Genomic DNA, 14,130 nt, shown 5'->3' with positions numbered 1-14,130 from the left:
AAGTCAGATGACCTACTCTTTGAGGCTCCAAAAGGAGTTGGGTGAAAAAAGATGGGGGAAATGGCTGGACTATTTAGATAGCGTGCCAGATCTCTGATGATGGCTGGTTGTCCTCCCTATGGTATATTGTAGTTATTTGGTCTTAAAATCCTGTTAACATGTTTCAGTCTTATTACTGGTACCAAATGTGCCCATGACCTCTTTTTATTTGTTCTTGTTTTGTTTTTTTTGTATGTTTTTATTTTATTTTTACTGCTAATTTGTCTGTTGCTTTTTTGTACTATTTGATTTTATGTACTGTCTGATAAAACTTGTGAAAATAAAGAGTTAAAAAAAAAATGAATATGTTTAAAGTATTAAAGTAAAAGTACTCATTATGAAAAGGTACTCATTATGGCCTAACTTGGCTTTTTCCCCCTCCAAAATCTTTTTAAAAATTGACAAACCTTTTCAAAAATAGCTGAGCTTGCTATTTTCGAACAGCCAAAGTATAAAATCGACTTCCTAAATCTGCAAAGTAACTAGTAGCCTAACTAAAGGTGTCAAATAATTGTAAAAAGTACAATATTTGGCTCTTAGATGAAATGGAACAGAAGTCTAAAGTATAGATATTTTTTAATATTCAAGTAAAGTAAAAGAAATACCTCAACATTTTACTAAATACAGCGCTTGAGTAAATGTAATTAGTTACTTTCCACCACTGAGTACAGTGCGAGTTTGACTTCCTGGCTGCGACATTAAGAATACATCTAAGAAGAATGTGAAATAAAACACTAATAAAACTACTCCAAGTAATATCATGCTAAATTTCTCAAAAGTTAAAGTATCCTACTGAGTCTGAAATACTTGTAGAATATGAGGTCTCTGTAACACACTAGTAATGAGGTTAATGTTCATAATGTCAAAGCATGAGAGTGTCATAACAGAAAGGAGATCATAAAGACCAAAGACATGGCTGGGCGGTTTCATAATGGTACATCTTTTGAAACCTCAACCTAGATTTCAGTTCCCTACATAATGTTTTCCTTTTGCACTAATGCTCTGTGTCTTTAATGTCTGTTTTGGGTGCAGCACTTAGAAATGAAATTGAAATTTGCTACACAAATAAACTTAGATCCCATCAAGAGTAGGTAGGTTAACAAGTTATGTTAAGATGTTACCAATTTAATTAGAAGTTAAATAAAATCAATTTACCAGCGCAATCATAGGTTCAACCCTCAGCATTATTCTACAGTACAGTATGCCACAACAGCAGTTGACAAACTAAGACAATGACTGAAACAAAACCTGAAGTGAAAACAAGGGGGAACAGTCCATAGTCCATCTACTCTGTTCGGTGTCATGCTAAAACAGTTTCTTTATCTCACTCTACTCCACACTTGACTCTTTCTCATTGCACTCGATATCCATATACCTGCCTTAAGAGGTTTATCATACCTGCCATTCTACCTGTAGGCTACTTTAACTTTATTTCTATACGGTATCTTCTCTATAATATTAATGTATTATTATTATTATCTCCACCAGGCCGGAATGACCAGGAGACGGAGACTATGTTTTTGCCCTGTCCGTCCATCTGTCTGTCTGTCTGTCTGTGCACAGGCACAGCTAATCTCAGGCAGGCACCGCTGGACTGATCAGCATGATACTTTGCACGCACACTTGAAATTAGGCACAATCCATCCAACAATTATACCCAAATTGGAATCGCATGTTGGAGGCCTCTATACAGCCCTTCTATGGGGGGGGGGGCGGGCCACAACTGCAAACAGTTGCACTGTCTGTCGTACAAACTATTTTGTGTGTGTGTGTGTGTGTGTGTGTGTGTGTGTGTGTGTGTGTGTGTGTGTGTGTGTGTGTGTGTGTGTGTGTGTGTGTGTGTGTGTGTGTGTGTGTGTCAGGAACAACAATTTCTGGTGATAGGATTTTCTTTTATTTCAAACCACACACACAAATGTTTCACCAACCTGTTCATGGTCTTGTAGGGATACTATACTGCTCAAGATGTTCTCCAAATTATGTAAATACAATTATAAATAGTAAAATTAGCATAGAACAACAACATTTATTACAATCAACACATAAATCCCCCAAAGCATTTCCCATGGCAAATAATAACACAACAAATACAACAAGATGTGCCCCAACTCCAAGGCATAGGCCTTACTGGCAAATCCCTTCTCAGCCAATTAACATGGTGTGAAATCCCTCCTCAGCCAATTATCAGCACAGGATACTGTACTCTCTCTCTCTCTCTCTCTCTCTCTCTCTCTCTGCGTGCATACAGTTATGCTTAATTAATCACACAGGCCTTAGCTAAATGCTTTATGCCCAGCAAGATTCTCACAGAAACATCATTACCCAGCATCCTCTTCTTCCGCATGCGCAGTGACACACTACGGCCCTAGGCGTTGGTGAAGGAAGATGCAATGCACTGTAGCTGCAGCAGCATCAGTACCAACCATAGCCCGGGTGGCCCCGCGAATAAGCACTAACTAAGGGACATTGGACAATACCGACTGTTTCTCTTCTTCCTCCGGTACCGGTACGTTGGACCGGCAACATGGGAGACCAGAAGGTAAGACTAGGTCGGGGAACAGGTGTTTCTGATGGTAGATCCTGGTTTCGGGGCGTTGCTGTACAAAGAAAGAAGGGGAGTAGCGGAGGGGATCTGTGTGGATGGCTTACCGATCTGTTTATTTAAGTAATTACACGTGCTCTTGATCATTAGGTAATGAATTAAAGAATGACGCTAAATCATAGTCCTGGTCTTACAGGAAAATAACACACGTATTTAGATCAGTCCAGTTATACCGAAGAAACACTGCGCCCATGGCCTCGATCGAGTGGTCCCAAAATCATATCGATCTTCTTGACTCTTACTAAAACGTTATGCAGGTTCCATACTATGATATAGATCCATCTTATACGCCATCGGTGCGACCTACTTTATAGTGGAATGGTTTGATCCTGATGGCATCAGGGGCCTTTGGGCATCCCTTCTCTTGCGTCAAGGAGCATAACGTCTTGGTACCAAATCAGTGGGTCTTCACTGTGTCTTTGGGACAGTTTGATAAACGTTTGGTGGAGGTTCAGACTTGTATCTCATGCAGGTTATTTTTTTGGCTTGTTTATAAAGTGTAGTTGCTTATTTTGGACGTGTTTATAATGTTGTTTAAGGTTCTCAAACATTTTCATGTCAAGGAACCCCCCCTAAATGAATATGTATTTGTCTGCAGACCCCCCTCCCAATCTGAAAATATGTTATGACAGGAACCCACATTCAAGATTTGTGGTGTTAAAATGTTTTGAAAATGAAACATTTCCAAATTTCTCACATTTTCTTCAAGATTGTTTTTTTTAAAATAGCAAATCTGTGACCATTGTGAGCTTGTAGATCGACTATTTTAAAATAGCCAAATAGCTTCATATAGGTTTGTCTAGGGCTGAAGGGCTCATGTGGTTGGTTTGCATTATGTCATTTGCCAAGGTTGTTGAGTAAGGTTTCTCCTCTATGTGGGGCCGTTATTAAATTATGAATGTGCATCCTTCCGCCCATGAAGTGTCCTTTGCTCTCTGAGTGTTGGTACCCCACGTAGTAGAACCATTTGTTTTTCATCCATGCACTACGCAATGTAATGACACAATCTTCTAGGAAGTTACAATATTGTGTTTGTCAGTTCAGTAGTGGAATGATTTAACAACTCAGCCATATCAGATGCTGAGATAAAGAAAGTAACTTCATGCTGCCTGCAGGAATCCCTTCGAAAGATCACCACAACTTTGGCCTTGAAGAATGAGGAGATCACAAACTTCGTCTGCACTCTCAAACAGAGCCTGGAGAACTTAGAGGTACATTTAAAACAATAAGCTGAGAAGCTTAGATTGATCTGCAAAGAAATGTGCAAGAAAAATCTGCAAATGTATCTTCAAATGTATTTCAAATCAGCTGCCCTTGGCGCCAGTCAAGTTATCATCCATCCAACCAGTCTCAGATCAAAGATGCTTTTTCTGTTGTTGACTAAAATGTTTGTGTCACACTCGCTCTAGACAAACTCCAACTGTGTTCAGGAGGAGTTGGATTCTGAATTCAGCTCCCTCCACACTGTGCTTGATGAGTTGAAGGAAGGAATGATGACGCGCATCAAACAAGAGAGAGCCAGCCGCACATATGAGCTACAGGTACATTAAGGCATTAGTGGTTTTATCCTTTTACCATATTGAATTTAGTATGTCTTAGCATCAACTGCTGTATTAATTAATTGTGCAAATAAATGTCATTAGCTGTAGTTCTCTACAGCTGTAGCATACCCCAAAACATCTTACAACAGAACATTTTCACCAAACACAATTTTACATATTAAGTTTCCTTACATCATTTCCTTATTTCTTTCAACAAACAACTATCAACCACAAAGAATGTACTGTCCTGACATATTTGTTTTATGGCGTTCCTGCAATTTAGTATATGTATGTATGAAGGACTCCTCAAGGCCGTGACTCTCAAATGATGTAGCTAGCTCTACTTTCTCACCACAGTGTACATAATGGTTTTATTGTACTAAAGTGAAGTAGTTAGACTTTTTGGTCTGCTGTACTAACCCCGTGTGTTCTCTTCAGAGTCAGCTGAGTGCCTGTTCCAAAGCCTTGGAGAGCTCAGAGGAGCTCCTGGAGACGGCTAACCAAACACTCTGCTCCTCAGAGACAGATGGTTTCACACAGGTAACTGGACGGCCACTGGACGTTCCTTTTTGGTGGTCAATGATGAATTAACTTATGTCACTTCTCATAGTTGATTGAATTGCTTCTTATAGTGGTGTTTTGACAACTATTGTTTTAACACAAACACTTGCCTTTTTGTTTTAAGTGATAAAAACTTGATGGGCTGCAACTCAGTATATTCTCTTCGTTCCGTATTCCCTCTCTCCTTTCTCTATTTCCTTTCCTCCTCTGCTTCTTCTTCTCCAGGCGGCCAAAGACATTAAGGATAGGTATTGTAACTCAGCTGTCCATTTGCTTCCCCTTCCAACGTCCTACCTGTAGCATCCTTTAACCCAGTGCCTCCCAGTTTGAGTACTGGGGACTCTTTGAGCACTGCTGGTTTTCATTGTACTTGTCTAGAATCAATGCACTGACGTTAACTGATAGGACAGAAAACCAGCAGAACATTGGGCCCCCAGGACTGGGAGTTGAGTGCCACCATTTTAACCCATGAGCCACCTCCTAATGTAGTGTGCATGCATTCCAGCCAACTAGTAGCAGCAGCAGCAACTCCGTTGCATCCCGGCCTTAAACAACGAGCACTATGATTTTTTTTTTTTTCTATTTTCTGCTCATTCCACATCCACATTTCCCACTGTCCTCTCAATGTCCGTACCATCATGTGTCAACCCCTCCTAGAACAAAAGCTGTACCCTCTGTCGCCTCAGCCTTGTAATGTACGTAGATCAGGACAATCAGCTGAGTAGTAGTTACACTGTATAATCCCGAGTGTTAATTTACAAATGGATAATTAACCTTGAGGATTTTACTTTGTAGTAGCCTTTACTCTGTGAACCGTATTGTAATGAGCAACTATGGTGACTCCATAGTTCTGACTGTAATCAGGATGAATAGTGGGATATACTTATTTTCTGTGTGTGTGTGTGTGTGTGTGTGTGTGTGTGTGTGTGTGTGTGTGTGTGTGTGTGTGTGTGTGTGTGTGTGTGTGTGTGTGTGTGTGTGTGTGTGTGTGTGTGTGTGTGTGTGTGTGTGTGTGTGTGTGTGTGTGTGTGTGTGTGTGTGTGCGTGTCTTTCTTTGTTTGCAGTGTGACAATGGCCCCAGCCTTCCGCCTCTCGCTGAAGGCCAAAGTCAGTGACAACATGAGTCACATGATGGTGGACTTCAGCCAGGAGAGAGAGCTGCTACAGGCTATCAAGTTCCTCCCAGGTCTGATGGCATATTAATAAAGGAATACAGATACAGTAGATATGGAGAGTTGCTGATTCAGAGAGTGTGTTAACCCATTAAGACCTGAGGCCGATTGTACAAGTGCCTTCTAAACCAGTGGTTCTCAAACCTTTTTGTGCCAAGGACCCCCAAATTGATATGTATTTGGTCGCGAACCCCCATATGAAAATGTTTTCTGCCAGGGACCCCCAGAAGAGAAGATTTGTGTTAAAATCACTTTCAAGATTTAAAAAAAATGTTCAAAAATAGCAGATGTTCAAGCTTGCAGCGCGGCACAAAGTGACGCGCTGTGAGCTTGTATATCTGCTATTTTTCAATAGCCAACACTAAAATCTAAAATGACATGGATGGCTTTCCGGTTTCAATGGGTTATTGACGCTTGCAATGCAGAGAAGTCAAACTTAATTTGTTCGGCACACTCCATAGACAGGGAACCTCGATCGTCTCAAAAGGAACCTATATAAACACTTAGAAAACATAGTGCATCATGGGTAATGTGACGTTAAAGCAGATACCTCAGAAAACAAAAGTGGAACAAAAGTGTTGTGCCTGACAAACTGTCTTCTCCGTTACCTCCAGTGCCGGCCACTCCTGAGATCCAGCTTTCTGAGTGCCAGGTGTGTGACAACACGGTGTCGGTAATGTGGACATTACCGGAACCTGACCACAAGATAGAGCACTACATACTGGAGCACCGACGCACCAACCACGAGGGGCCGCCGCGTCTCAGAGAGGACTATCCCTGGATGGTAGTGGAAGGGATACAGGAAATGGAGCACACGCTCACGGGTAGGAAGAGAGCTTGTCTGGAGAGTTATGGATGGAGTTTAAACAGCTAACACTGCTAATGACCTTGGCGGCATGTCATTCCCTCGCTTCATCCTCTCTTGAATCTCATTCGTCACTGACGTAACCTTTAAAAAATTGTGTTAGCTATATTCCTTCTTAGTGGGTGATGATACAGAGACGCATCGCTGCAGCTTCAGAAATGTCTTGGCAATTAGGGGCTATGTCCCAGGCCCAGAAACTGCTTCAGCGTTACTAATGTACTTGCCGCTCTTGGTAACAAAGCACTGTGACGAGTGATGCGACTCCGCACATTGTGCTGAAAAGTTGAGAATATATTTTACACCTGTCTTAAAACCACTAGAAGAACTAGTGAGCAGTGCACTGTGCACTTAAGACCGTATCACAGGAAAACAGTGTTTTTTGCTTGCAACCTTTTTCTAGTGACGCGTCTCAGTGTGATCACCCCATTAGTCTTTACGATGCTTGCGTTCGGATCACACACAAAAAAGAATGACCTGACCACTATATTTCATGTTCTATCTTCCAGGGCTGCGATTTGACACTCGCTACATAACGTTCAGAGTGAAGGCATGTAACAAGGCTGTGGCAGGAGAGTTCTCTGAGCCCGTCACGCTTGAGACACATGGTGAGAGCTTTGGACATACACACTAAGCTATTTCAGCAGCCAGTAATGTGATATAGCACTGAGAATATACTGAGAAATTTGTTTTTTGTTTTTGTATGAAAATGTATTTCTGCATGTTCATTGTTTTACACCTTAGGTGGCATGGTGGCTCAGTGATAAGCACTGTTTAATTAATATTAAAATAGATATTTTTAAGGATTGTAAAGGATAGCAAAGCCTATTCCTTTTTTTCGGTCATTGAATTTGGATCTTGTGTGTGAGTTTGTTGGATATGTACATTTGTGATGATGATTTTTCATTCCACACAAGTGTGTTTTGATTTGTTGTAAACAAAGACAGAAAATAAACCATTCATTCATACATGAAGAACGGTGTGGGTTCAAGCCAACCATGGCCTTTCTGAGTGGAGTTTAGATATTCTCCTACATGGGTTTCTTCTGGGAGCTCCGGTTTCCTTCCACATCAAAAGACATGCACGTAACGGTCATACTCCAGCACTAAGCAGCACTGGCCCTAGAGCTGGAATTGGTCCAAATTGGTCAAATAGAGTGGACACATATCCCCACAGGGATCTATAAAGCTGAACTTAACCTGTGTTCATTTCTGCCTATAGCTTTCCTGTTCAAGCTGGACTCTGGTTCATGCCACCAAAACCTGAAGGTGGAGGACTTGAGTGTGGAGTGGGACAGCTGTGCCGGAAAGATACAAGACATCCGCAAAGACAAGAACAGAACCAACTCCCCCATGCACTCCCCAGCCAGGTTAGAGTACAGTGTCTTTGACCTGGGCGTGGGGATAAACTGATTAAGAGCCCTCTCTAAGATTTAAACAATTACAAATCTTGGTCTTTGTAGACTATGTTTTATTATGCATATTCTTGGTACGTGTTTGAGGAACTAGCTATAAAGAAATCAATAAAGACTCAATGTCAACCAGTGATATCCATATCCAGTACGAATAGAAATGCATAGTCAGTAAATGTTGGATCTAAAGTTGCAGTATGTCATATTTTATTTATCTATTTTTGCAGAGTTAGACATGAATACCTACCATTCATTTTATCCCTCAACATCGCTCTGTCTTATCTCTTATCAGGTCAGCCCTGATGTCCCCAAAGAGAGCTCCAAGTGCTCGAGTCGGCAGAGACAGGTTTACAGCCGAATCCTATACAGTGCTGGGTAAGTTACAAAATGATACAAATGAGGTCAGACAGATGTGATCTATAGTAGGTTATGTGCATCACTCAGTGGGCTATCTAACTGTGACATATCACTAGCAGCTGACCTTAATTTGGCGGTCTATTTAAGCATGCCACTTTGCTGTTCATTCCTATGTTGTTCTTCTTGCTGTCTCACACCATCGCTGCTGTTGGAATGCATTGCTTTCCTCCCACCACCATCCCAGCTCCACCTATAGGAGCCTCTGTTGTCCCTTGGAGGCTTTGTTTTGCTGTAGGGGAGTTTTGTGCTTCATCTCTCTGCTCTGAAAAGGTTGTCTTCTAATCATGCTGAGCAGGGACTCATATATAACACATTGAAATCAAAGCTCTGTAAAGAGTCTCACTCTTTTGGCTATCTATTATGTAACATAACATCTTAAAGAACAAAAATAACTAACTTAATTCTGAAGTCATCCACCTATACTGCTTCCTCCATTTTTTATTTTTATAGACAGTGATAGTGGAGAGAGACAGAACATGTGGAGAGAGTAGGCTCAGTAGGGGGATGACATAGCAAATGGTCCAGCCGGCCAGGAATCAAACCGGGAACTCGTTGATCAGAGCATTGCACCCTTGTGTTTCAAATATTTTTATTGTGAAGCAAAGGCTAGGATTATACATTTTCCGTTCACATAAATGGATTGCTTCCTTTTTTTCAAAAACAAACAGACATACACACAAAATAAACAGGTAAAATGAAAAGAATACACTCAAACTTAAACAAAAAACAAATGGACCCCGCCTCCCTTCCCCCTCCCCAGAAGTGCTCATTGCACCCTTGTGGTATGCACCCTAACCATTCGGCTATAATGGTCACCCTATACTGATTCCACTTTTAGTACTTTCATTATTACCAATGACATACAGTATGTGGCTCATATCTCCAACATTCCCGAAACAGTGTACTGCAGAGGGTACTGACTCTAGAAATGTGTCAGTCAGTCATTTATATTTATGGACATTCTTCACTCTTGTGAATCTCCAGCTGACACCATGATCGACGCGGGCCAGCAGTACTGGGAGGTACGATTCGACAAGGAGAGCAAGGCCTTCGCTGTGGGCGTGGCCCTACGGAGCCTGGGTAAATTTGACCAGCTGGGGAAAAGCGGGGCTTCCTGGTGCATCCATCTGAACAACTGGCTCCAGCAGAGCCTCACGGCAAAGCACAACAACAAGGCACGGACCTTGGACTGTCCAATCCCTGACCGTATAGGGGTCTACTGCAACTATGAAGAAGGTAACCACTGCACAAAGTATTGAAAGGAAAATAATGTAGTTTGAAGTTGAAGTGAAGTAAGATGGATAAGCGTACAGTATATACTGTATATGGAGTCAGTATAGTGAGTAGAAAGCTTTCTAATGAGTTTGAGAGAGTGTCTCACGACCAAAAGACCACAGGTTCAATCTCTGACACACAGCTAACGTGTCCTGGTGAAGTATTCTCTAGGAAGACAATGAACTCCTGATAAGCCATTCCAATGTGTTTTGGATAGGAGTATCAGATACATAAAATAATTTAATATAATTTGTTTGCTGAATTCCTAACAGTTTTAGTTGAGCAGCAAAGCAATGCAAAACTAATGTAAGGAGGCTGTTTGTTTGTGTATATGATGTATTATTTTGTCCACCAGAGGATGGGTGCTCATCGTTGACTTGTGTGCTCATTTAAACATTTTCCGTACCTCCAGATTTCTCACTGGTTCTGCAAAGTAGGAACTGCACATATTAGGCTAAACATTTGGTCCACACATAGCATTACTAGTCAGCAAAAAATATTGCTGACATTGTCTATTTCTCCATCAGCTGATTATTCCCCTAAAACATCCTGTCTACAATGTTTTGTAAAGCATTAAAGCTGTGTACGGGCCTACCTTTGTACTACGCCACTTTTTAGCCTGTCTGATAAGTGTTATGTTATTATGAATTAATTACATGTCTTGTGATGAGACTGGTTACACAAAGGAACTTGTGTAACCAAAGTGCTCCATTTCCATGACCTTTCAGTAATTTCTGTGGCAAGTACGTTATAATAACTCTTCCGTTTTTCTCTTGGCAGGCATTCTGTCCTTCTATAATAGCAAAACCAAGCAGCTGATGCACACCTTCAGAGCCAAGTTCCAGCAGCCAGTAATACCAGCCTTCATGGTGAGAATGACTCTGTTATTTTTAGTTATTTAGTGGCGTATAAGAATACCCTTGATATTGACTGGCTATGTACAATCACTGACTGTGCAATAGTCTTTAATTCTCAATTGTATGGTGAAAGTAATAGTATACATTAAAGGTATCCGCTGTAGTTTTGACCACTAGTTTATGAAACTGCACTACAGATCACATTAGGAAAATAATGATCAATTCGATGTTTGTACCACATATTCTTCCAGCAGGCATGTGCACACATACTGTACAGTAGGAGCCAGAGCAGCTGCCTGATATCCTTCATTGGAGAAAGTGTCATTCTTATCAGTATGCCTATACATAATTTCTCTCATTTATACAGTATATCTCTTGCTGAACCACAGTTGCTGTACACCCTGCTCTCATTCAAAACAAAGGCTAGTCGAGGTCAATTTGTTTTCTACTTTTAAGTCTGGTTTTGCAAGAAACGAGGGAACTGACATGCTCAACTCAAAAGTATTCAGATTATGACGGGTGCTGACCCAAAAGGCACAAAAATAGCCAATGAAGTCGCAAATAAGTAAAATACAGTAAGTGGCAAGTGCACTCTTCATAATGCACAGAAGCAGAAACAAACAAACACGTTTCTGAAATATGTGGGTGTGAAGTCTGGTTTTAGGACAAAACTAATCTCATGCACGTACAAGACCAAAAGTGTGAACCCAGGTATGCTTTCTCAGAAAGAAACCCAAGGGACTTTTGAAGTGAAAAGTGGATAGAATAGTTCTGGACCATTGGCATAGAAAAGATCTGGTCCAAATATTCTACATCACCACTCATTCACAGTTTAGCCATGCCCGAGCGAGTGAGCTGCTCGCTCATTCTGTCCACTGTTTCCAATGCATGTTTCTCCAGGAGACTACACAAAAACGCAAATCTCGTGTCTACACGAGACTACACAAAAACTAATCAGTGTTCCTTTTTTCCCCCCTGATTAAATAAACATGAACCATGTGAGAATGCCCGACTTGTGGTTGGAGTTAGTACAGAGGCCTTGATAGGGTGCAACCAAAAAGGTGTATTTATTTTGATTGTTCACCGACAATACAAACAATACACAGGAAGCACTCCACACAGGTGACATGGTGGTGTCCAGCTCTCATCCTACCACCAACTGAGTGTGTTTGTGGCTGGCAGTTTTTTATACTCAGCTGGAGGCAATTAGTTTGGACTCAACCATGTCAATGGGTACATTACCGGATAATACACATACATAGATACAGATAACATGAACTCTCATAACATGTATCAAAACTCCATGAACTACACCAATAATGATTCTTTAGCCACACTACTGTATACTACAACATAAATATTAGCAATTGCAAACACACATCATCATCAAATCACATCATAACCCCCCTCTGTTATCCTGTATGGTCCAGTCCGATCATGCTGGCAACAAACAGGTACTGTTGAGCATTCAATCAACCTCAACAATAAAACCTCACACTAGATATTGCACTCTCTCCATACTGCACTGCAAGGTGAACTGTGCAAAATACTAAAAGTGCAAATGTGCTGAGCACATATCATTCAATACATGAGGGTTATCTCAAACATAAGTAACAGAGGACCTCTCTCTGTTACAAACCTCTTAAGCCCTATATACTTTGTTGCACGATGACTAGCGTAAATAGCCATCGAAATAAATGCATCACATTGTGAGCTTGTAGATCTGGCATTTTCTCCCAAGGGTAATTTTCAGCAGTATGAATACTGGATACTTCAAGTACATTTTGCTGCTAATACTTACATATTTGTACTTGAATAATATAGTCAATGTATGGTTGTATTGTTACTTAGCATCTGAATACTTCTTCCACCCTGATATACAGTATAACCCAATTGCTCTGTTCTTGTTTATCATGGCATTGTGGTTTACCCTTCTTCCCTCTGCTGCCTCCTGCAGGTGTGGAACGCGTAGTTTCTCAGTACAGACGGGCCTACAGGTTCCCAGTGTGTGGTGCAGAGCGGCCAAAGGAAGAACAGCGGTACCAGCAGCTCCAACGCCAGCCTCACTAGTCCCCCCCCCCCCTCACACACACACACACACACACACACACACACACACACACACACACACACAGCACAGCTGGCTGAACGCTTGCCCTGCTCTGCTCAACTTTCTCTCTGCCCCTGGCTGTGGTCACAGCCATATCATAAAAGAGTTGTATCACTGGCATATCGTTAGCCTCATAGCATAATTGCCTAAGTTATAATTTATCTGCCTTTTATCTATATCTGCCTAACTCTACTCTCCTACACACTGCTAATTCACACTGCCTTATTGCCTATGCTTGTTACGTTAAAAAATAATTTCAATTTCAAAGTCAAAAAGTTGACTTAGGCAAAAAGTTATGTTTTAATTTTAACATAGGCAACAAGGCACAATGAAGCAGTTAGGAGAGTAGAGTTGGGCAGAAATGTAAATTTGGCCAAGAAATTACTTAGGCAATTATGCTATGAGTCTAACAATATGGATTTTTAAGGTAGTCCCCAAACACATTGTCAACGCTGCATGACAAAAGAATAGTTGTGGAGGAGTTAATAAGTAATCGAAATCTCCTCCTCCAGTGGCAGGCCTCTTCAGTTCTATGACTCTGGACGTTGTGATGCCATGGAGAAAATGTAAAGGTAGTTTGACTAAGATAGTAGCTGCTCACACGCATATTCATTTAGCACTGTCCCACTGCTACTAGAGCATTGATTTCTTCTGGCGCTGGCCGGCTGCTCTCCCACTTCATCTTCACCCATACTGTCACCCATACTGTCATGCAGCCAGCTGCAGGTGGGGGCCGGGGTCATGACCTCCTCTCATCTAACCTAACTCTGCTCACTCCCTGTGCCTTCCTACCTACAGTAATCTCGCATTCAGTATAAAAGGCCAAATGGAGTGATCCATAGCATATTGCTATGTCAACATTTCAATGCAAGATCTGAAAATCTTCTATTTTAGCTCCATTGAAACAATGTGTCTGTGTCCATATAACCATGTTGTAAAGTAGCTGAGTAGAAATCTTCATCACAGTAGTCTGTGTTCAGAATATTCTACCTTTAACTTTTCTATGTAATTGCTAACCAGTGCAAAATCAGCACACTCAACAAATCTACATATGTAATCTAAATAATCATCTGCTTCTAGACAGTGGAACTTGATTAACTGTAGTTCATTACTGAACCAGGAATGTATTAAACTCTACTTTGCCAGCACTAGTTTATTATGAGGTCTGACATTAAGACTAACTAATAACACATATTTTAGTTGTGATGTATTACTTACCGAGGTCAATTTTTGCAGCTGTATGTGGTGCAATTTCCCTTTTGGTCCCACCCCCACTTTGTGTG

At 41.1% G+C, this 14,130-nt stretch overlaps 1 protein-coding gene across 1 annotated transcript; it reads left to right on the top strand.

Annotated features, from left to right (window-relative positions):
- Positions 1–2,563: 2,563 nt before the first annotated feature.
- fsd1 (fibronectin type III and SPRY domain containing 1) lies at positions 2,564–12,709 on the top strand (the record flags this gene model as incomplete). The annotated part of the gene is made up of 13 exons (XM_080431404.1): positions 2,564–2,578; positions 3,757–3,852; positions 4,051–4,182; positions 4,621–4,722; positions 4,969–4,991; positions 5,808–5,929; positions 6,530–6,739; positions 7,287–7,385; positions 7,999–8,146; positions 8,481–8,563; positions 9,590–9,841; positions 10,661–10,749; positions 12,695–12,709. 13 exons carry the CDS (start codon positions 2,564–2,566, stop codon positions 12,707–12,709), a joined length of 1,386 nt encoding a protein of 461 aa, XP_080287530.1.
- Positions 12,710–14,130: the final 1,421 nt, after the last annotated feature.

Source organism: Gymnoscopelus braueri (assembly GCF_963280865.1).
Source record: "Gymnoscopelus braueri genome assembly, chromosome: 6".
Lineage (NCBI taxonomy): Eukaryota > Metazoa > Chordata > Actinopteri > Myctophiformes > Myctophidae > Gymnoscopelus > Gymnoscopelus braueri.
Note: the sequence above shows the minus strand (reverse complement) of the source record. Positions and strands in the feature narration are given on the sequence as shown.